The sequence below is a fragment of the Talpa europaea genome (assembly GCF_964194135.1).
Source record: "Talpa europaea genome assembly, chromosome: 3".
In the NCBI taxonomy this organism is placed as follows: Eukaryota; Metazoa; Chordata; class Mammalia; order Eulipotyphla; family Talpidae; genus Talpa; species Talpa europaea.
In genome coordinates this window covers 57,137,490-57,162,357 of record NC_140069.1, presented here as the reverse complement: position 1 = coordinate 57,162,357, position 24,868 = coordinate 57,137,490, and the positions used below count along the sequence as shown (strand labels likewise).

Genomic DNA, 24,868 nt, shown 5'->3' with positions numbered 1-24,868 from the left:
CTGAAACTATAAAATATAGAGAAGAAAATATAGGCTAAACACTCATCACATACATCTCAGAAACATCTTTAAAGACTCATTCCCCACAGCAAAGAAAGTGATGGAAAAGTTAAATAGCTGGGATTACATTAAACTAAAGAGCTCACCCAACAAAAACAAAACAAAACAATCCAGTCAAAAAATGGGCAGAAGAGCTAAAAAGACACTTCTCTAAAGAAGAAATGCAAATGGCCAACAGGTATGTGAAAAAATGTTCAACATCACTCATCATCAGGGAAATGCAAATCAAAGCCACAATGAGATACCACCTTAACACCAGTGAGAATGGCACACATTAAAAAAAAACTGGCAGCAACAAATGCTGGCATGGATTGTGGAAAAAAAGGAACTCTCCTGTATTGCTGGTGGGAATGCGAACTGGTCCACTACTATGGAAAAATGTGTAGAAGAGGTGCCTCAAATTACTAAAAATGGGGCTACCATATGACCCAGCAATTCTACTCGTAGGAATCTATCCAAAGGACACAAAAACATTAATTCAAAAGGATACCTGCACCCCTGTTTATGGTAGCACTATTTACAACAGGTAAGCTATGAAAACAACCCAAATGCCCAGAAATAGATGACTGGATCAAAAAGATGTGGTTTATATACACAATGGAATATTGTTCAGCAATCAAAAAGAAAAATTAATGCCATTTACAGCAACATGGATGGAGCTGTAAGGCATTATGCTCAGTGAAATAAGTCAGAAGGAAAAAGAAAAAAATCAGATGATTTCACTTATAGGAGGAATACAGAGGAACCATAGGAGTCAGGAAGAAAAAAGAAGACAAAAATAGCAGGCAGCTATAAATGGGAGACGTTCAGCAGAGGAGAGGAAAGGAGAGGGATTAAAACAAGTGGGAAGAGCGCAAGAGACTAGTGATGGTTCATGGATGACTTGGTGGTGGGAATTTTACGGGGACAACTGAGAAGTAATCAAACATTGTACAAAAATGAAGAAGGATGTAGAACACACACACAGAAATATTTAGAAAAAAAGTATGAACTGATGTAGTAATAAGCTATATAGTAGTAATAGTAACAATTATTTGTTGAATTCGTTATTGAAATTTGTGTGCCAGATACTGTTTTGAGCATATAAACTCAGGTATTACTCCTAATAAACCTGTGAGATTATTATTATTATTCTACACACTAGGAAAATTCTACACATTTTTACACATTAGGAAATTGGCAATGAGAGAATAATAGTTTGAGGTATTGTCAGTAGTGAATGACAAGGCTGGGGTTAGAACCTAAGGAGTGTCAGAATCTCTTTTTTCCTAATTTAATACAGTATTTATTTGTCTTCCCTGTCAAATCCTGAGCCAACCACTTCCCCAGCCTGCCTGGAGAGTTATAGGAAAAGATTCCATGGGAGAAAGAACTATTGGAGGTGGAAACAGCTCTTTCACATGATGAAAAGGATGAAAAATGCTACCATCAGGCAAGAGATCCCCATAGCTGCTGAGAGGGCAAAGTCCAGAATGGCAAAAGAGAATGGCAGTGACTTCAGATAAGTGTTCCTGGCATAACCAATGATGAGGCTTCCACCATCCCAATTCCAGCCTCAGAGCCAGCCATCCCTATTGTGGCAGCTCCAGCCCCTGTGAATTTGGCTGCTGTGTCACTATCCCTTGAAATGGCGCTGGTTTGGTAGTTGTGGCTAGGAATAAGTGAGTTCAGTGGATGTGTGGCTGCCAAGTTGCCAAGGCTCTCATCTGTCAGTGCCTCTGGTTGTTTCAGCACTGTAGGAGACAGTGATCTACCCAGTAGGTGAGAGGTGCTCCTGACCAAGGTGATAGGAAGGAACTTGGAGTAGGCATACATTTTCCTGGGATGAGGGGGTGTAGCAGGCAAGCTGTTCCCAGTAGACAAGACAGAGAGGTAGAGGGTCCAGGAGAATCGGAAATCTTAACCACTATGCTATGTTCTTAGCGTTAAATGAGTTGACTTGACTTACGCAAAGTACTCAGAATAGTGTCTGGCACAAGACACGGTATATAAGTTTCTCTGTTATTAGGAATCAAAATTTTTAATATTTCCAAGTTCTTGAAGATAAAGTCACAATAACATGAATATATTCATCAGCCATCTAAAAAGCTTTGTCATTCAATTATTTCTTCTAGGTATCTCCCTTGAGGAAAATCAGCATATTTGATGGTCATTCACTATAAAAATAACGGGTGTTTCCGTAGTGTAGTGGTTATCACGTTCGCCTCACACTATAAAAATAAGGCTTAATCTGTTGCAAATCTCACAAAATATAGAGGCTCAAGTATTTGAAAATACTGAAGCACTGCTTGAATTCCATGAAATGTCATTGATGAAAGGGGAAAGACATGGAGAGGAAAGACATGGAGGATGCTTTTTAAGAACTATTTGAATAACAAGGGTTAAAGGAGGGTTTTGGGAAAATTGGTGGCAGAAACCTTGGAGATTTTTGCCAGTTTTATGTTTTTTATACTCTAAGAAGAGGAAATAGTATATAAAGGCTAGCCTGCAAAATATAGATATTATCAGAAACCTCTAACCTTTGTTGTAGTCTTTGTTCAGGAGTATAGTTGTAACTATAAATTAATAAAAAATATTATTTAGCTTGTTATTTTAAGGTGAAACCTACCTACAATGAAATTTTGGTCCCTATTCTAATGATTTTGTTTTGGAGGCTTACTTTTTCCTTCCAGAAAAAAAAGGGAAAATTTTTTAAAAGAAAGCATCAGATTTGGACAGAAGTTTAGTCATCTCTTATGCTGCAGTTGTTATTATTCCAGTTATTGTAACTGGAAGAACATGTTAGTTACCTTTTAGTATATTATTTTAAGATTTAAATATTGAATAAGAAAGGATGAAAAAGTTGTTTTGCTTTGGTTAATACTGTCTACCTAAATCATCAGTCCTCTGATTTCCCAAGAACTTAGAGCACTTGAGAAATCACGTAGATTGTTCAGAGCACGAGAAACCCTAGCTACCTCTTTTCCGTGTACATTTATAAAATGTTTCTTAATTTCTGTGAATTTTGTTTCTTAATTTTTTTTTTTTTAATTTCAGGTGTTGGTAAATCATGCTTATTGCTACAGTTCACGGACAAGAGGTTTCAGCCAGTGCATGACCTTACTATTGGTAAGTTTTACAACGTTTTGGATAGTGGAAATGGAATATGGTATAATTTCTGTTGAAAAAAGATCAGTGATACTAGATTGTTTGCTTTGGGGAATTTAGTTTCCATTACTTTTTTTTTTAAGTGTAGTAAAATGATGTTACCCAGCTTTATGAACATGGTTGAATTGCAACAAGACATTAATATTAATAGGTAATATTAGCAAGAAAAATATTAATATTCTGTTTGTATTTAATGATGAAACAAATGATTAAGAGACAACATAGCATAGAAATAAAGGCTGAGACTCTGGACCTGCTTACGAGAGCTCTGGTCAAGACTGCCACTAACTAGTTGAGCAGACCGTTTCATTACTGCATGCCTCGTTTTCTTTGTCTCCAAAAATGAGAATAGCAGCAGTACCATTCTTATAAAGTTATTGAGACTGGTACTTCAGTTTCTTCATTTTTGAAAAATATGAGACAAGGAATAATCAACAGATACAGATATTATTAGTGATACTACTCAATAACATGCAAAAGTATAAAATTTAAAATGCATGAAAAGCTAATAAATAAGCATATGTTGCAGAGTCCTTGTTTGATTAAAAAAAGTACAGTTATACTTGAAAACTATAGAATCTAGCTGGATTATTCTTTCCATTTAGAAGAAATAAAGTAATTGGAAATCTGTGCAGACTGTACAACTGGTGACTTGATGTATCCTTTTAGATGGTGATTGCTTATTTTCAAATATAAAAACAATATAGGCAGTCATTAGCACATTCCTTTTAAAGGAGCATGGGGTATTTGCTAAAATAGACAAAAGACTTTATCTTGTCTCTGCTGCATACTTGCTGTATCCTGAGAGAAAGGTTATAAAGTTAAAACTGGATTATCACTAAGAAGTATCAAACAATAGAAAAGAGGAAAGACTGAAAGGTGAGGAAAAGGTGAGGAAAGACTGAAATATTCTTTACCCTTTGACTACTAGCTCAGTGGAATTATGATATAAATCAAAGTTGTGGTTTTTTAAATGGCTTCCTGGATACATTTGCATTAAAGGTCCAAGTTAGCCTTGCTATTCAAAGGATGGCTCAAAGTCCACTGCACTATGCCAGCAGCATAAGTAGCTTGTGAGAGCTTGTTAAAAAAAATGTCCTGAATCAGATTCTGCTTTTGAACAGGTTCTCTGAGTCATATAAGCATTGAAGTTTGAAACTCATTACAACAATGATTTTTAAATATTGATTACTCAGCTAGAAATATGTCCTACTATCTTGTAGACCTTGTGCATGCATGAACACATCCCACATATATCCTGACCTTTCAGTTTCTTCACTACCTCTGCCTGTGATCTTGCTTCCATTCTGCCTTAATACTTACTCCAATAGTCACACCCAGGACCTTATCATTACCACCAGTATCTGGAACCACTTCAGAATTTCCGTATCATGCTTTTGGCTATTTGATTATTTAAGATCCTAGCATTTCACCTCTCTCATATTCTTAACTTCCCTCCTTTTTCAGCTTTATCGGAACACTATAATTATTTCTGCATATTTGTCCCCTTACTTCATCATATACTTGTGGTTAACCCATAGGTTAAATCTAACTTCTATTCCATACCTGCATGGAGAAAAGCACAGTTACTCGCTAGTTACTCTTAGACTGATTTCTTGGATACTAACTTCTATTTGTCCCACAATTAAATCTTATTTCAATTCCTTGCAGTTTCTACTTTCCTTTACAACTGTATTATGCCTGCTTGCTCTTTAAGTTTATAGCAGCTTTCCTATCTTCATTTTTAAATGATAACCTTGGTTTCTGTTTCATTTAGAAACAGAGGCAAGGAGAATGTCATTTTCACAGGTTTACTTCACCAGTACATCCCCCATAACAACAGTGCCCATAAACTTGGCCTACTCCAGAAAACAGCTTCAACAGTTTTTTTGGTTTTTTTTTTCTCCCAGGTGTCTTACCGTCTTTTCTCTCCTTTAAGCAAAAGGAATTTTTACATATTTTCTATCAAATTTTTTCCCTCCTAAGATGATTGTTTCCATTACATGCCCACCAATAATCCTTCAGCATATTCCATTGGGCCCCCTCCCTTCATTATTTCCATACCCACCCTCCCCTTCTGGTGACCCCATTTGTGCACTCAGATTTCTGTGATTTGGTTTGTTTTGGTTTAGTTTTGTCTATTCCTTTGTTTTGTTACTCTGTATTCCACATGAGTGGAATCATCTGGTATTTGTCTTTCTCCTTCTAACTAACTTTCCTCAGCATATTCCCCTCCAGGGTTCATCTGTGTGGTTATAAATGACAAGCCCCACCTGGAGGAAGGAACCACATTCTGCCTCTGCCCCTCTGTGATCACCTGGCTCTGACAGGTGGCCCTTTCTCATAGGAACTGTCATCATTAGTTATGTAAATGGTAGTGTAGAAATTTTGCTGCCCAATGTTAAATAATAATCATCATCATAATAGTGTACCCATACTGAATGCTTGAGGTATGCCAGGCACTGGTCTACCTTTCTAAATTTGGGGGAAAAAATATTATGACATAAATATCATTTGCTGTTTTATAGATAAGAAAACTAAAACATGTAAGAGATTTAATAACTTCACCATGATCACACAATTAAAGATATGAATTATTGAATGCTCAGTAAATGTTTACTATGTGAGGATGCAAGTACTGGACAATGATGATAATAATCTAGTGATAATTAGAAAATATGTATTTACATTAAGAGTATTTTGTTCCAGAAGGTTGGAAGGGAATAGCAAATCTGAAAAAATAAGTATTACTCTCTGACAATGTTAGGTAAATAAGACCTTGCCTTTGGCTGCACAATTTCTCTGGCAGTCAAACTGGCTATTAATTCAAAAAGGATCTGGGAAGAGAGCCCCAAGGGCATAGGAGATAATGGTTTAGCCCATAAAATAAAAGGTAAAAGAGCCTTTCTGAGTCAAATTTTCAAGCGCGTGTGTGTGCATACACACACACACATTTGAAAATATATATGTATATATACATGTATGTGTGTATATACACACACACACACACAATATATGACGTGTGTGTAAATTTTATCAATCTGAAGAAAAAAAGGTTTTTAATTTTGTTTCTGAAACTTCCAGGACATTTCAGGTTTCAGTATTTTCTGTTGCCACATATAGAACAAGGGTAGATACTGCTTTGAATCCAGTGGAAAATAATTTTGTTTCATGTGATAGGAAAACAGAAATATAGTTTTTTAGCTATCAGTAATAGCACTTGACAGGTTTTCCTTTTGAGATGTTTATTTTCTTCCTACCATCATTCTTTATCCTCATGCCTGGTTAATACAGTAGCCTTTTTTTTTTTTTTTTTTTTTTAGTTCTTTATCTTGACCCTATTGATAAATGATGTTCCAAATCCCAGTTCTCACTAAGTTAAGCAACAGGAATATATTAGAATATCTAGAGCTTTATGGAGCTTTAAGGGTGGAGATTGGGAGTTGGGAATGAGCAGGAACAAAGCCATTTTAGAGGCCAAGGTCAGGAAACAGCAGACCTGCAGCAGTGGTGGTCTAAGCCTTTCATCCTCTAGGCTAGAATGATTGCTAATCAATTTTAGTATCTTTATCCTTCTGTTCAAAATGCCAAATTCAGAAAAACATCTGTTTGTCCTAGCTTGCTTTGCCTGCCCAACCATTGTATTAGTCAAGCTCTGTTTCAAATTTGTTGTTGCTTTTTGTCAAACTTTGGCATCAGGCATTGAAGAAATCTTGATTCTCAGTGGACAGTGCACATGTTTTTGGATTGTGGGTATAAACCCACCCATGGAAGTAAAAGGAAAAATAGGATTTTTTTCTCTTTCTATGTAGAAACAACAGGTTCATGGAAAGACTTCCATTATGTCAAGTATTCTAGTACATAGTAACTCCTGGGTCTTTTCTCTTGCTTTCCTATGTCTGGGAAGCATTCTGCTCCTTGGTTTTGACTACCTTAAGATGGAATTAAGTATTAAAATGGAGATTTTCAAACTCCAAGTCGAATATCATGGGAAAACAAACTGCATTTCTAGCTCACCCTCTTAATTACATTTTGAAGATGCTGAAATGCAATTCAGACACTGGGCAGTATGACTTTCCCTAGGCAACTGGAAGCTGTTTTTCTGCCAGGATGACATCGGCTTTTGGGGACTGTGTGTATCTTCCTTTTACCATAATCCTGATCTAAGTACGGATAGAATGCATTTCAAGTAGTAATCGTTTGATATGATAAAAGCAATATACTTCTTTTAGTCTTTTTCAAAGCTACTTGTTGTTCTGGAATTATCCCCCTTTTCTCTTCCTCCTATTTTGTTGACTGATTACTTTAAAAAGAGATGGTAAATCAAGGTAAAAAACCAAAGTGGTAAAACTTATAAGTTTATTTATAAGTATAAAGTTTGCGTTTCCTTTGACCTGCAATCCTGTTTCCAAAACATAATAATCACATGTTGAAAAATGTATTCAGAAAGTTTATTTCAGCGTTATTAGTGAAAATTTGGGAACAACTTAAATTGACAGCACTAGAGTGCCAGTTTAGTAAAGTGTGAGCGCACACATGTACACACACATACCCTCCAATAATTTTGCAGCCATCAAAATAGTTTTTTATATTTATTGATTCGTAAAGATGTTTGTGATATGGAATAATGCCCATGACATACTACTGACTGAAAGCAAACTTTAGAACAGCATTTAAAAGTTCCCATTTCTATAAAGTTTTATACTTCTTCTCTGTATTATTCATGGAACTATGTCTGGAAACTTGAAGATTTCTTTCCTATTTGATAATATTTTGGGAACTAAGATATGATATTGAAGTTCATGCTTACTTTTTAGTGATTTTTATACTATATTTATGATTTATAAGAAATTTTAATATTTGTTACTAGTAATTATGGTTCTTGAATCTTATTTCTAGTTTCTTCTGTTACCAAGCCTGTGAAACATGAAGACCTTTAATGGATTCTTTGCAATGCCAGACTCAAATATCTTAGTGTTTGTGTTCTTAGTTTATGTCTTATTTAGCACCTCTGCCTAGGCTTATACACTTTTTTTAATACCCTTTTTAAGGATAAGAGCGATTTTGATAAAGTCATCTGTATATCTGCTGGGATAGCTTGTCTTAGAAATATGACATCCTTTCTCTAAATCCTTAAATGTGAAATATATTCCCACAATGGTGTGACAAACCATTTTCTGCTCTATACAGGTGTAGAGTTTGGTGCTCGAATGATAACTATTGATGGGAAACAGATAAAACTTCAGATATGGGATACGGTAAGTGTAACAAAAATGCATCGTATGACCTCAATAAAGTTGTCTTGTAAAAGCACATTGTATGTTTGTTTTGTTTTAATGTTATTTTATGCCTGTTATGGTTTATACCCCTAATACAAACTCATCCCTGCAGCCATGAGATGAAATGTAGCAGAAAAGATTAGTTTTTCTTAACACAGTGTTTTCAACAGGTATACCCCAGGTATTGGATGTTGGTGAACATATTGGAGTGAATGCTTAGGCTATGTGGTCTAAATAAAAATGCTCCTTGAAATAATGCTTTTAAGAAAAACAGCATTATCTAAAGTGTGAATAAGAAGTAAAATATAAATTGCTTTCCCATAAGAAGTAAAATATAAATCACTTTCCCAGAGACACTTAACCTGACATTTTGTTCATGTTAAGGGTTTGATTTGGTTTTGGTTCCAAATACTTGGAGTCACTTTGTTCCCAGTCCTAATTCTGTCATTTACCCTTTGTTCACTGAATGCTTGTTATATATCATACTGTAGTTGTAATGACAGTTTCTTATCTGAACCACAGAACATGATTTGAGTGACTATAGCTTCTCTGGTTTCCAAAGTTTTTTGTCTCAATCTCTATATGCTTTTAAAAATTAGTGAGGACGGGCCTCCCTGGTGGCACAAGGGGTTAAGCACTGCTCTATGAAGCAATCTGCAGGCTCTACAGCATGAGTTCAATCCCTGGCCAGCCAGGAAGAAACTTCTCCACCTAGCGTGCAGACACCTCCTGTCTCGCCCCTACTCCCCTCAGCAGTATATTTCAATCAACTGCCTATTCGGTTCCCCACTCTGTCTCTGGTGGATCCTCTTACCCCCCACACCTCTGGCCTGTACCCCAGCTATTATATGCATAAAAAAAAATAAAAATTAACAAGGACCCCAAGGAACCATTGGTTAGGTAGCTTATTGCTATAATATTGGCGTAATAGAAATTAAAACTGAGAAATGTATTAAATAGTCTGTTATTCATTTAAAAATAGCCATATTAGAATAGATAATAGTTTTCATGGAAATTGTTCTTATGAAACAAAAAGCAAAAACTTTTTAGTAAAGAGTATCATTTTATTGCATTTTGTATAATCCCTTTGCTATTAATGGAAGATAGCTAAGTATTGTTTTATCTCCCTCTCAATTTAGTCAGGTGTGGTAGTTAATGTGTAGGAAGAAAATGCAGACTCTCACAAAAATAGCTAGTTGGGAAATGTGGAACCTCATGGACCCTTTAAGAGTCTCAGGGACTCCCAGGGCTCCTGGGAGAACTACTTTGAGAACTACTGTTTAAGGCAATTAGGACTTCATTCTTCATGGAGCCCCAGTTGAGAAAAAACTGAAGGTCTCCTATTAAGACAGAAGAGCATATTTTCTGAACTAGTAAATGAAATACAAAATATGGGGAACTGTGTCGTATACTACTACTGGTCTTTTTTCCCTCTGGTCATAAAATTCTTCTCGTCATCTATAATGGATATTAAAGGAAGGAACCTTAAAATACTCAGTCTCACAGATTTTATTCCCAAGGAAACTGAGTAAGTGCTGAAGGGTGTTGTGAGACCTAGGTTTGCTGATGCCTCTTACAAATCATTTAGTCATCCTTGAAATGGAAAACTGCACTTTATCTTGCTCTGTCCCAGGGTTACATGCTGGACTGTAGGTGTTCTGCTTTCTTACATTCTCTTTTCAGTGAAGATTTATACTTTTACTATCTCCTGAAGGGATGTTCTTCCCTGAGCCTGTAGCATCTCATTACTTTTTTAATTTGTATTCTCTCAAGCAGCATGATTTCAAAACTGCACAGAAAAGGTAGCCGGGGGGGGGGGGGGGGGGGGCGGAAATCATGCAAAGTCGTTTGTTCCTAAGGATTTAAAATAATTGCCAACCAAAAGACAGTATTTTCTACTTTTATATTAAAATTTCTTTTTTAGAATGTTTGCTTTACATAAACTAGGTTGCTTTATTAGCTAATAAGCTTGTGCAGTACACATCATTCAGTGTAGTATAGTGTGACCCGGAGTACTTACTCCTCTTCAGTAAGTACGTTTCAGATCTTGTACTTTGTATACATATTTGCTTTGCTAGAAGTGCTTTTCCCCCCTTTTCCATTTAACAGCACCTCAGATGTCAGCTCTAGTGGAGCCTGCCTGACCTCCATAGGATATCTGATTCTCCCCATATTTCTTGCATATTTGTATTATAGCTCCGATCCATAGTTTTGTTTTTGTTTGCATTATGCCCTCTCCAGAATAAACTTCTTGAAGGAAAGGGCCATCTTTATCACATTCACCTTTGTATCCTGTATTCTTACTTTGGTAGCACATACAGTGTTTGATAATTTTTTTTTTGAGTTAATGAATTAGGCTGCTCATTCTGTTTAAGCAACTTAAAGGCTCTTTGGATATGTTCAAGAGATATATACTAAAGTATGTGGTTTCCAAAGGAAAGATTAATATTGTGACAATTAAGTGACATTTCAGGTTTTGACAACCTAATTGTAGTTTATTTTGGTTTATTTTGTTGTTCTTCTATCCTTAAAGGGTTCCCTTAAATGATTTCTCCCTCTCCCCAGGCCCCACCCCCACTTTTTGAGACTTAAGAAATGCATTAATTCCCCAGTTGTTTCTTTGGTAGGTTAACTAGTCGTACTTTCTTTTTATAGTAGCCTCTTTTTTTGTCTAGCTTTTTGAAGTTATGTTTCCTCACTGTAGTAATCTTTTGAACAAAATCTGTAATAATTACTTATAATGGACAGTATGAACAGGAAATAGAAAACTCTCATTCATACCTCCTCTGGAAGGGAAGATGGCCACTTTTCTTTCCTCTGTTTCTGAAGTGGAGAAGCTATGGTACATTTGAAGACGTCATGACACCCCAAACAGAATTCTAGGGCTTCCAGTTGAAGAATGCTAGAAATTAAGGAATGTTTTTAAAACTCTGTTAACCACTTTTGCAAGTTGTTTCTTGAGTTTCTGCCTGTAGATTTTTTTTGTATTGTTTCTGATTTTCTTCTTACTTTAATACTTCCAAAACTCATTAATAGACATTATCAGGCACACTCTAAGGTTGGTTCACACTTACTTTATAGCTATGATGTATTATTTTATGCATCTGTGTGGTTTTTCATATCATTAATATCTTGTGATGTCTGTACATTTGGATAGTAAGATACAGTTTTAGAAGTAAAGTTCATGCCCAGCACATTTATAAAACCACTCTATAGTCCTAATGTTATGGTTGTTTCATCAGCCTTAAATAAATAAATTTTCCCCAATATCTAAATCTCAGTATTTTAGGATATTTGTCATCCATTTTATATCCATTTCCATTCACCAAAACAAAAAAAATGTGGCGTTTCAACTACCACTCTCTGCTTTCCTTGAAAATAGTGAGTATAGTTGCCAGTGGTACTTCTAACCTTGCTGAAAGCAGTGATAATGGCTTATCAGTAGCTCCCTTAAGGAACTTTCCCTTAGCACTGTGTAACTTTTTTTTTTCTTTTATCAGAAGTCAAAAGTGATATACTTGATCTCTTTTTTAGGGTAAGTCAAAGAAACTTAGTTCCTGTTCATGGACTGGATGAAACACATTAAGTCTATTCTCTTAGACCTTTGTGCAGTCCTTACCCACCTTTTTGGTACTCTTACTCATCTATTTAAGATTTTATTTATGTTTATGCAGAAGAGCTGGGGTGTAGGCCAGAGGTGCAGGGGGTGGAGAGTATTCACCAGAGACAGAGTTGGGTGCAGAACTGGCAAATCTACTGAAATACACTGCTAAGGAGAGCAGTGGGCGAGACGAGAGGTTTACTGCACCATGGGTCATCAAACTCTGGATGTTGTTATGGGCCATCTCTGTGATACAGCTGAGACTTAACATTTAGGCCACCAGGGCGATGCCAACTCTTACTCATCTTAGGATTTTTGTCACATTTTCTATAGTCTTCTAAACATATCCAAATAAATGTTATTCTCTTCCCAAATTTGTAGTGTGGAGGTTTTAAATCTATGTATCTGTTCAGCTTCTCTAAAATTATTTTAGATTTATAAAGATCTTCCCACCCAGTTAAAGTGAAACTATATTAAAAGTCATGTGAAGCCTATATTTTAAGAGCATCTTCTCAGCAAATCATAGGCCTTTTGTAAAATATCTCAGTTAATACCCAACTTTTGACCAGAAAAAAAGGGTTTTTTTTATATTTTATATAATTCTTTCTTCATTTTTGCACAAGGTATGCATTTTCATTTTGGTTATAGTCCCCATATAATTCCCACCCCCTTATTTTGACCCTAATCCCTCCTCTACTGCCCCCCCCCCAGTGTATCTCTGGTTTATAGTTGCTTGTTGGTTTTGATTTTTTCTTTATTATAATTAGTCTTTTTCCTGGTCCCTTATTTAGGTTTTCTGAATTCCTGCTATGAGTGAGACCATCCGGTATTTTTCTTTTTCTTTCTGGCTTATTTTGCTGAGCATGATCCCTTCCAGCTCCATCCATGTTGCTGCAAAAAGAAGTGTTGTTAATATAGCAATGGATCCTGGGGATGTTATTCATGAGTATCCATAAGGGCTAGGGAAAAGGCCTAGAAACAATTTTGCCTCTCTTCTCTACTCTCATTCCCCATTATTAGGAGTTGAAAGGCTCCTGAAAGTTGCCTCCTTCGGCAGCTACTTGTCATCATTTTTTTTTTTTTAATAATCCAAGGACACAACATTATCCCAGACATTTCATACTACTCTAATGATTACTCCTCACCTGTTGTAGCTCCATTTTCTCATATGACAGTGTTGAAAGAAACTGAAGTCAGTGATGGTATCCTCAATGTCTTTTTTTTTTTTTTTTGGAGTAAATATTCTTAAAATTTTTAAAGCTTTCAATATCTACTGTTCTTTCTAGCTATTTACAGCCTTCATTTCTCAGGCTCTACAGTCATTTACACGGGAGATTCCCTTAAGAAACCTAGAATTAAATAGTTTCAGTTGACTTTTCTCAAGTTTATTTGACTTAGCAGTCCTCACATTGTAAGTTTGGTGTAAATATTCTTTGACTGATTTTAATCCTAAGCATCACTACAAGTGAGTATCTGTTATCTCTTGAAACCAACTTGCTCTGTTCTGTGCTTTTGCATATCTGGGTATCTTGCTTATATTTTATGATTTTATATTATAAGCGCTCATGGTTACAATGGTTACCCTAAATGTATTTTTCTGGTGCTCTTCACTTAGACAGTCATTCTGTTATAGGACAGGGAGAGGGGCAGCCCAAACCCCGCAAACCTGCCTATTCTAAATGGGTTCTGCCATCCACCGCATGAACAGAAAACATAGGAGATTTAAGGGGAAGGAACTTTAATAAAACTAGGAAACAATACAGGAAAGGCAAATAATCTAGTTTCTAAATCAAAGTCCATGCATATGGGATTGGCCCAGAGCAAGGCCCCAAGGCCTGCCACAAGTCTAAAGCATCTTCCAGTGGGGACCCACAGAAAAGGGTCACAAACAACCGGACAAGCCCGGAAGGAAAAGAGCAAAATCAACATCAAGATAAAAGCGGCCATTGTCACCTCCCCATGGGTCTCACCCACATCTGTGTCACCCAGTCTACGACCAAAAGACTAGCTTTCTTCACGTGTCTCTAGGCTCCATGTGCCTCCTCCAGGTCTCCAGGCTCCATCCTGCTTCCTTCCTCAGTCCCTTCTGCAGCTTCTCCTCTTCCTGCTCAGCTCCACCCTCCCTTGGGTGGGGCAGGGAACCTCCCCCTTTCCTGGGGACCACCCTGTTACAATTCTTGTTTCATTAAGTGCATTTTCTTTACACCCTTAGCTACTATTGGAAATCTCTTGCTACCAAGATTTTCTGTATCCTGCGCAGTTTCAAACTTCTAAAATCTCTTTAAGCCTACACTTCATAATGAAGAGGATCAAAAATAACATCTGTACTTCCTAAATTAACATTCTTTTAAAACAAAATAGAATATTTGGAGTTGGGTAGGTTTAATTAAAATGCTTTTTTGAAACTAGATTATTTGCTTTAGTTTGGTCAAGATATCCATTGGGCAAATTTTAAGTGGTTGTTGTTCAATAGATTGTTTATAGTTGGTGAGACCATAGTAAAACACTTTACTGGGCAAGATTTATTTCAAGTCTACCAGTGCCATTAAAAAAGAGTATGGAATGTTATTGTGCAAGTCAGCTAACAATAATTTGGAAACTTCTGTGTAGATTGATCTTTGCTTATTGTAAAGTAATCATAGCTTTTAAGCTGTACCACTACATTTATAGTCTTAGAAGGTATGCTTTTTTATTTGCTGAGTTTTGGTTTGATCTTATACTTATAGGTAAAATCAAGTTTTAATTTAGTGCAAAACAATACAATATATAGATTATGTCCACATTGCAGCATTTTTATTCTTTGTAGAACAATTTAGGAAAAATGAAGTGGTATATGGATGTATACTTTTGAAAACTAAGTTTTCTTTTTCAGACTTTTTCTTTCCTGGCTATTAATTGAAATTTTAGATCCTGTGGTGATACTTTTTTTTAGCATTGTATTCATTTTAATTCATCCCACAGACTCCGTTAACAAGAACTTTTTACCTTTGCTTAGTGTTTAGTTACGGAAGATACAAGACCTCTAAACCTGAATTTACTTTGAACTAATAAAATAAGTTTTTTTAATTTACCATGAAATCTTTCCTTGGTATATACAATTCACAATGAAATGAATCGTTTAAAAATGTCCTTAAGTTTCCCATGTTAAAGCAATTAATTAAAAAAGAAGTTCTGATAATGCTTGCATTTTAACTTGGATTTCAAAGGACTTTTTTAGAAAGATATGCACCTCAGTAAGTTACATGAAAATAATTTAAAGTAATTTCATACTTCCTGCTGCTATCATCTTGTTTTTTAAATCACAAACTTTGTAATGAGTTGGCTATTTTTACAGCCCTTTATGTGATGTTTTCTGAGTATTTAGCATAGGACTTTATTCCAAGTGCCAGAATTGCTTGTGAGTAACCAAGGCAGGGCCTGACTATTAGTTTCCACACAAGAAAAATAATTAGTACTGCTTCTTAGCATATTAGGATTTACTTTGTCCTCTCATTTAGGTGGGGTGGAGTAATGACCATTTTGCACATTTGATGGAGACATTAGGACACCTTCTTTCATTCAGCAGGCTCTCTCTACATGCTGGTTGTGTATCAGACCCATTGATAGGCACTGGGACTTGGGGTACATGGAATGGAGGGACTGTAGTAGGAGGACTGACAAAAACAAGGAATTACAGAGTACTGAGTGTTAGAACAAGACAGAATCTGAGCTGTCTGTTAATACATGTATTCTGAATGTGGGAAGGGCTTAATAGTTACATTGAAAGATCAGAACTCAGGACCTGCAGACTGGAATATTTTTCAATAAGTTGAATATAAAATTCAGTAAGTTTAATACAAAAATTGTGAACTAATTTCATGTTTAATTAATTTAAATGCATATTTTTCCTCTAAAGTAGAAACAAAGTGATTAAAAATGAAAGAATACATTTGGTAAGGAATGTCTTAATTTTAAATTGAGAGGCAATAGATACATCCCTCAGCTTTTCTTTTTTAAAAAGGTGCCATTGGTAAAAAAGAAATTAACTAATTTTGTACAATTTCTGAAGTCTGTTTTCACAATGGCTATAAAGATGACTTTTACATCCTGTTGCCTTTTGACAAGCATTATATATCAAATACAGAGAAAATTGATTAAGTGTGTAGAAAAAAAATTATATAAATTGAATTCAGAACCACTTTCTGTTTTCCATAATAAAATGATTGCTCAAAGAATTCCATCTGATGACTGTTGAAAGCTCACTGCAGTTTATGATATAACTGATAAAATCTGCATCCTTGGCCTTCCAACAACCTTTACACCAGCAGATGGTGGGCGTAAAGATGTCATTCATCATTTATTTACAATGGGCTTTATTTATTCTAGTGTCAACAGCTGCCCCAGGGAGTGGGGTTATTGAATTCAAATGTGAGGCTCTGGGTTATTTGCTTCCTTTCAAATTTGTCTTCAGAGCTTAGTTGCTAGGAGTCCATTCTGTGTTCTAATAATGATTCATGTATTGTGAAGCCATTCAGTAAATTGGGTTGTCAGGGATTGCCAAAAAAGGTTTAGAGATGGGAGGGGGGGTGGGGGGGGGGAGGCTGGTGGGCGGGTGGTGGTGAGAGGGACTGCTCAGAAGATTGCATGTGTAGCTGGTTGACTTGAGCAACGTGGTATTATGTGACTTTTTATTAAGATAGTATCGTTAGATTTTCTTATTTTCCTTTATGCACATCTTCCCTGCCAGCTTGTGTTCTACATATAAATAATAAGAAAATGTATAGAACCATTTATTAAAGGAAACTCTTAACCTGTCTTCCTCACAGGCAGGACAAGAGTCCTTTCGATCCATTACAAGGTCATACTACAGAGGTGCAGCAGGGGCTTTACTAGTATATGATATTACAAGGTGAGAACTTTGAATTCTTTTCAGTCCATTGATCATTGCAGAGCAGTTTTTTAAATAAATATGGTTACCAGTAATAAAGGTATAGCTTTGTATTTCTGCCATGACTGCCTTTTAAACTTGTGTCTTGAATTAAATTTACAATAGTAATCTGCAGTGAAATTATTTTCTTATATGAATTAGCACCCCAAGTTGATCAATTTGATAATTATATATGCAGTGGAATTTTAAAGGTAAAATGATTACATTTAATTTCTGAACTATAATTAGTGAACTTTAAATTCAGCTACTGTCATTTAAAATCTGTTTTTTCTTTACATAAGTGGATATCTAAAAAAGTTACTTTTAGTGGAATGTATACTGCTATCATTTGCTACTAGGGGAAATAATTGGAAAATAGTAATCAAATTGTTTATGTTTAGGAGAGATACATTCAACCACTTGACAACCTGGTTAGAAGATGCTCGCCAGCATTCTAATTCCAACATGGTCATTATGCTTATTGGAAATAAAAGGTAAAAAGACTAATTTAAAACTTTTTTCTGTTAATGATAAAGATATCTTTATTTTATATGTATTTTACATCATTCGTCCTTTTTGTACAATGTGTGCTTTCTCCTCTCACCTGTACTCCCTGTAAAATTCCCACCACCAGTTCACTCATGCACCATCACCATAATCCTGTGTGCTCTTCCCTCCCCTGTTTTGATCCCTCTCCCTCCCTTGCAGAATGTCTCTGATTTATAGTTACCTATTAATTTTGTGTTTTTATTATAATTTTTTTCCTGATCTTTTATTTGGTTCCCCTACATTCTTCCTATAAGTGAAACCATCCGACATTTTTCTTTTACTTTCTGGCTTATTTCACTGAGCGTAATCCCTTCCATCTCCATCCATGTTGCTGTGATTAGCATGGGTTTATCTTTTTTGATTGCTGAGTAATACCCAGGCATCTATTTTTGGGCATTTGGGTTGTTTCCATATCTTACCTATTGTAAATAAATAAGGGATGCAGGTATCCTTTTGAATTCATGTTTTTGTGTCCTTTGGATAGATTGCTAGGAGTGGAATTGCTGGGTCATATGGTAGCTCCATTTTTAGTAGTTTGAGGAACCGCCACACAGCTTTCCACAGTGGTTAGACCAGTTTGCATTCCCACCAGCAGTGTAGGAGAGTTTCTTTTTCTCCACGTCTTTGCCAACATTTATTGTTTCCTGTTTTTTTGTAATATGAGCTATTCTCACTGGTATAAGGTGGTATCTTGTTTTGGTTTTGATTTACAGTTCCCTGATTATAAGTGATGTTGAACATTTTTTCACATACCTGTTGGCCATTTGTATTTCCTCTTTGGAGAAGTGTCTTTTTAGTTCTTCTTCCCATTTTTGACTGGATTGTTTACTTTGTTTTTGTTGCGCATCCACTGTTTGTATATCTTTGTCATCAGTCCCTTATCAATTGTGTGCAAAAAATTTTTCCCAATCAGTAGGGGGTCTCTTCATTTTGGTTAATGTCTCCTTTCTGTTTAGAAGCTTTTTAGTTGGATGTAATGCCAGCTATTCATATTTTCCTTCACTTTCTTTGCTTTGGGGGAATGTGTCTTTAAAGATGTGGCTGAAATGTATGTCATGTAGTGTTTTGCCTATATATTCTTCTATGTATTTTTTTTTAATATTTATTTATTTATACAAGCACTGGGTACAGTCAGAAGTGCGGGAGGGCAAGAGAATTCACCAGAGTCAGAGCGGAGAGCAGAGCAGGCAGACTGACGAAGTACACTGCTGAGGGGAGCAGCGGGCGACAGGAGAGGTCTGCGTGCCATGTGGGACCCTCGCCCGGCGGCCGGGGATCGAACTGGCGCTGCAGAGGCTGCAGGCAGCTTTGCAACCCAGCACTCAACCACTGCGACACCGGGGAGGCCCTATATTCTTCTATATTTTATGGTTTTTGGTCTTATGTTCAATTCTTTTACCCATTTTGAGTTGGTTTTTGTGCTTGGTGTGACATAGTAGTCTATTTTCATTCTTTTGCATGTGGTGGTCTATTTTTCCCAGCACCATTTATTGAACACTGTCCTTGTTACATTGCATATTCTTTGCTCCTTTGTCAAAGATAAGTTGTCCATAAATATGTGGATTTATTTCTGAATTTTCTATTCAGTTCCATTGGTCTGTGTGTCTGTTTTTGTTCTAGTACTATATAGTTTTAATTATTATGGCTTTATAATGTAGTTTGAAGTCTGGAAGTGTGATACCTCCATTCTCCTTTTTGGTCAGGAAAGCTTTGGCTATTCAAAGTTTTTTGTGGTTCTATATGAATTTCATAAATATTTGTTCTCTTTCTTTGAAGAACGTCATTGAAATTTTTATTGGAATAGCATTGAAACTGTAAATTGCTTTTGGTAGGATGGCCATTTTGATAGTGTTAATTCTTCCAATCCATGAGCAGGAGATGTTCTTTCCATTTCTTTGTGTCGTCTTTATAGTTTTCTTTGTATAGGTCCTTCACCTCTCTTATTAGGTTTATTCCCAAGTGTATGGGGTTTTTTGTTTCAATTATAACAGGCATGGTTTTCTTGATTTCTTCTTCAGATTGATTGTTTGCATAAAGGGAGGATACCGATTTTTGTGTGTTGACTTTGTATCCTGCTGCTTTACTAAACTGGTTGATTATTTTGATTAGTTTTTCTGTGGAGTTTTTAGGGTTCTCTATGTATATTATCATATCATCCGCAAATAGTGGTAGTTTTGCTTCTTTCCCTATTTGGATTCCTGTGTATCTTTCTATTGTCTTACCCTCTGGCTAGGACTTCCAGTATTATATTAAAAAGCAGTGGTGAAAGTGGATATCCTTACCTTGTTCCAGATCTTAAGGGAGAGGCTTTCAGCTTTCATCATTGAGAATGATACTGGCTATGGGTTTGTCATATATGACTTTTATTGTGTTAAGGTATGTTCCTTTTATCCCAAGAATTTTGAGGGGATATTGAATTTCATAAACATATTGAATTTCAAATGCTTTCTCAGCATCTATTGATATGATCATATCGTTTTTATTTTTCTTTTTGTTGATGTGTTGGATTATATTAATTGATTTTTGGATGTTAAACCATCCTTGTGTTCCTGCAATAAATCCCTCTTGGTCATGGTGAATTATCTCTTTGATGCATTGTTGGATTTTGTTGAGGATTTTTGTGTCTGTTCATTAGAGAGATTGGCCTGTACTTTTCTTTTTGTGTGTTGTCCTTGTTTGGTTTTGGTATTAGTGTGATGTTGGCTTCACAAAACGTGTTTGGTAGTAGTCCTTCCTTCTCAATTTTTTGAAGGAGTTTGTATGGGATAGGCTCTAGCTCGTTTCTGAACATTTGGTAGAATTCATTTGTGAGGCTGTCTGGTCCTGGGCATTTATTTTTGGAGAGGGTTTTGATTACTGTTTGAATTTCACTGCTTGTAATTGGTCTGTTTAGGTGTTCTGTTTCTTTTTTATCTAAAGACTAGATACCTTGCTTATGTGATTGCTTATATATTTGCCTAAATGTAAGTTATTGGTTTCTTAAGAAACAAAATTTCAGAAATCCTAAATTGTTTGTTTTGGTTTTTAAATAAAGATAATAAGCATTGTTGGAAATTATCAGTATTTGAAATAGTTTTTGTTGGAAAATGATAATCTTAAGTTTTATCTGATTAGAAATTTAAAATAAAACTCAGTGATTTTTTTAAAGAATAGATTGCTGCTAAATATTATCCAAATTGTTTCAAATACTTGGCATTAGTATTTATTAAAGTGCTTCATATGATTATGATTAATGTAATACTTAATCAGGTATATTTTTACTAAAAAGTCCTAAAGTACTTTTAATATTGTTTAGTAGATATATTAGAATTTTTAAGCTTATCTCTAAGGCTTGCCTCTATTAGTGTTATCCTAATGTTCTGTCAGTCTTTAATATCTCTAGGGAACATTATCTGTAGTGAATATCCTGTTGCTTTACATTTAAAATCATAATAGGTAGGGAAAGAGTTTATTGGCCATAGTTTCTGTAAACTTCTAAAAGTATGGGAACTTTTCCCTAATTTAGTAGAATATTATTACAGTGGTAACAAAATGAGTAAAGTGCTACACAATTTATTCATTCTTTGGGATTTTCAAATAATGTTAAAAGATCTGTTTTTAGAAAGATAAAATTATGACTCTCTTTTGATAATGAACACATCAAAGCTTTAAATTTTTCTCACTAATGAGGGAACCAGTAAAATATTATAGTTAGTTCAAAAGAGAACTCAGAGTAATCACATATTTATAATCAATGCTGAGATGAATTTACTAATGTGTCCAAAACTGAACAATATCCACAGAGAGATTATTATATTCTATAGGCCATAGTTAACATTTCCGTGAACATGTATTATTGGTATTATTATCTCTATAATTGCTATTTCTATAGCCTTTGAAAAGTTGTGGGGTACAGTTAAATCAGTACTGCTTAGATATTATAAAAGTTTCAAATTAATTCTACAGTTTTCATTTTAAGATTAAAACTCAGAAGGTAAGAGGAAATTAAAACCAAAGGAAGCAAAAAAAAAAAAAAGGCAATAAATATAAAACTACTAAAACCAAAAGATAGTTTTGGTGTTTTTGGTGTTTTTTTTTTTTTTTTAAGATTTATTTATTTAGCATACAAGAGCTGGGGTACAGACCAGAGGTGTGGGGGGGTGAGAGTTCACCAGAGACAGAGTGGGGAACAGAACAGGCAGATTGACCAAAATACACTGTTGAGGAGAGCAGCAGGCAAGACAGGAAAGGTCTGCTGCACCATGTTGGTATCTCCCTGGCTGGCTGGGGATTGAAGTCATGCTGCAGAGGCTGTGAATTGCTTCATAGTGCGCTGCTTAACCCCTTGCACCACCAGGGAGGCCCCTTGGTGTTTTGTTTTTGTTTTTGTTTTTTTAATGAAGTAACATTGTTTTGTATCCTTGTTAATATTTTAACAGTATGCCATTTCTCCCCTTAGGTGTGGTCACCAAAGCTCTTTTAACACCAAAACACCAATAGTCCTCCACCATTGTGTTCTCCCCATTTTCTCATACCTTCTCTCCCTCTCCCAGTCACATCCTTGATGTGTCAGAAAAGCTAATTCTTGAGAAGCTAAATAAAATAGATACTGATGATTAAAAAAAGAAGACTCATATTACCAATATCATGAATAAAAGTGACATCATTACAGAGCCTTTAGATAATAAAACAATAAAAGAAATGAATAAAATAAATTTTGTGTTGGCCAAATGGTACAAATTTACAGTCAGAAGATGACTAAGTTCTGGAGATCTAAAGCACAACATTGTGATTAACAGTGCTGAATACATTATTGTTACACTTCAAAGTTGCTAAAACAGGAGATTCTCAATGTTCTTTTTTTTTTTTTTTTTTTGTGGGACCCTCACTGGCAGCTGGGGAACGAACCGGCACTGCAGAGGCTGCAGGCAGCCTCGCAGCCTAGCTCTCAACCGCTGCGCCACCAGGGGAGGCCCGATTCTCAATGTTCTTAACATGAAATGATAATTAAGTGATATGATAGAAGTGTCAGCTAAAGCTCCATTGATGATAACATTCCATTATATAAAAATACTAAATTGACGCATTATACACCTCCACCTTGCACAATTAATTTTCATTTATATCTGTTTAAAAAAAAAACAAATAACCCATAAACAAAAAAATATATATTATTTTTCTCCACAACTATTTGATCTCTCAATTCTAAACTATGGTTACTATTTTCTTTCTAAATTTCCTATATTAGATGAATACATTCTTACCTGTAGACTCCTTATGACACCCTACTACACTGCTTACAAAAAAAAAAAAAACCTAAGTGGAGATATACATGTTGTTTGTGGATTGGAAAACTAAATATTTTTAATGTTAGCCCCAAAATTGATCTAAAGATTGATTTTAATCCCAGTCAAAATTCCTCAGACTTTTATTAGGAGGTGGAAATTACCAAGCTGACTTACAATTTATATGAAAATACAAAGGTCATAAAATGACCAAAATTGACAGCTTTATTGACTTCACTAATAACAATTTCAAGATTTATTACTAAGCAGCTATAATCATCTTAGTCTGATGCTGGGGTGGACATATAGATCAGTGAAAAAGAGAAAAAGGACCAGAAGTAGACCTATACATATATGGTCAAATAATTTTTTGACAAAGATGCCAAGGCAATTTAGTGGGGGGGTGGGGGGGGAGGTAATCTTTTCACAAAATAGTGCTGAGCAATTTAACAGCCATGTGTGAAAAATTGAGCCTTACCCTAACCTCACACCATATATAAAAATTAACCAGAAGTGGATCAAAGACCTAACTGGAAGATGTAAAATTAAAACTATAAAAAACCCTAGAAAAAAATTTAAAATTTTAGTGATGCTGGTTTTGTCAGTTTATCTTAAGTAGGACGGGAAAACTCATCAAAGGGAAGAAAAATCAATAAATTAAACCTATACAAAATTTAAACCTTTTGCTCTTCAAAAGACAGTTCCGAAAATGAAAAGGCAGGCTACAGGCTCGGAGGAAAATATTTGCAAATCATGTATCTGACAGAAAATTTATATCTAGACTATATAAAGAATTCTTAAAATTCATTATTAAAAAGACAACTGAGTTTTTTAAAATGAGCAAAAGATCTGACATACATTTTAAAGGAGATACACTGATTGCAAGTAAGCACATGAAAAATTTAACACCACTGATAATTGAGAGAAATGCAGAGTAAGTCCACATGATACACCTTTATACATTCACTAAAATAGCTAAAATTAAAAAATGTGTAACATACCAAATGCTGGCAAAGATGTAGAAGAATCAAAACTCATATGCACGCACACACACACACACACACAACTTGCAGGAAAATAAAATGAATCAATTGCTTTGTAAAACAATTTGAGGTTTCTTTAGAAATTAACTATACATCTGCCATATTGCCATCCAGCCATTTCACTCTTAGGTATTACCTGAGATAATGTTTTCATATCTCCACAAAGAATTATACACAGATTTTTGCATTATTTGTAATAGTCCCAAACTGTAAACAACTCAAATTGTAATAAGTGAATACAGATCAACTAATGTAGCCATACAATGGAATACCACTCAGCAATGAAGAGGAGTGACCTGTTGATATAAACAACAAAGTAGATGAATCTCAAAATAATTATGCTGAGTGAAAAAGGCTAAACAAAAAGAAGACAATGCTCTATGATTCCATAAAATCCTAGAAAATGTAGACTAGAGTGGCAAAAAGCACATCATTAATTTCTTAGAGTACCGGTGGTAAAATGGATGAATTACAGTGGGGTATATGAGGAAACTGGGAAGGCTGGTGGCTGCAAATGTGCACATATGTCCAAATTCATCAGATTTTTATTAAATATAATATTTTATGTCAGTTATACACTATAAAATTGTAAAGACAAAAGCCAGTAAGATCGTAAATGACATTATACTGAACAGATACTACTTTAGAAGATTATTTTAGTAGAAAGTGCTATTTTGATAGAAGTCAGAGTGTACTGTTAAAGTATTTTTTTAAATGATGTTTCCATTGTAAAAGGCCAAAGATTGATTACCTCTTTGTAAGTGGAAGTTTTGTTTTCTGGCTTATTCATTCAGGCCTTTCCTGGTTATTCTTTCCTCATTCAAATCATCTCACTAAATCTTTTAACATTAATACTAATCGAGGAAAACTTTGGTCTTTGTACAATTCACTAGTGATGTGTGAAATAGTAAAGGCAAGCTATTTAGAAAATAAAGGGAATTTTTATACTTTCACCAGTGTTTTTTTGTGTGTGTGAGAAACACGATGGCTGGCAGCTTACCAGCGGCTTAAATTTGGTT

General features: G+C 35.2%; 1 protein-coding gene and 1 pseudogene across 3 annotated transcripts in view; one reads left to right on the top strand and one right to left on the bottom strand.

The window, feature by feature from the left end:
- RAB2A (RAB2A, member RAS oncogene family) overlaps positions 1-24,868 on the top strand; it is a gene marked incomplete at its 5' end in the record, with an annotated part of 76,303 nt that overhangs the window by 31,629 nt on the left and 19,806 nt on the right. Inside the window, 4 exons of one of the 2 annotated variants that reach the window (XM_084229170.1) lie at positions 3,097-3,168; positions 8,398-8,465; positions 16,893-16,975; positions 17,395-17,487. In XM_084229170.1, the coding sequence (XP_084085296.1) occupies positions 3,097-3,168; positions 8,398-8,465; positions 16,893-16,975; positions 17,395-17,487 (316 nt within the window). The remainder of the gene's footprint in view (positions 1-3,096; positions 3,169-8,397; positions 8,466-16,892; positions 16,976-17,394; positions 17,488-24,868) is intronic. The other variant, XM_084229171.1, reaches the window with a different exon arrangement.
- On the bottom strand, positions 1,380-1,875 carry LOC311168028 (ATP synthase F(0) complex subunit C2, mitochondrial-like; annotated as a pseudogene). The gene has a single exon. The product of its transcript is annotated as an ATP synthase F(0) complex subunit C2, mitochondrial-like (transcript).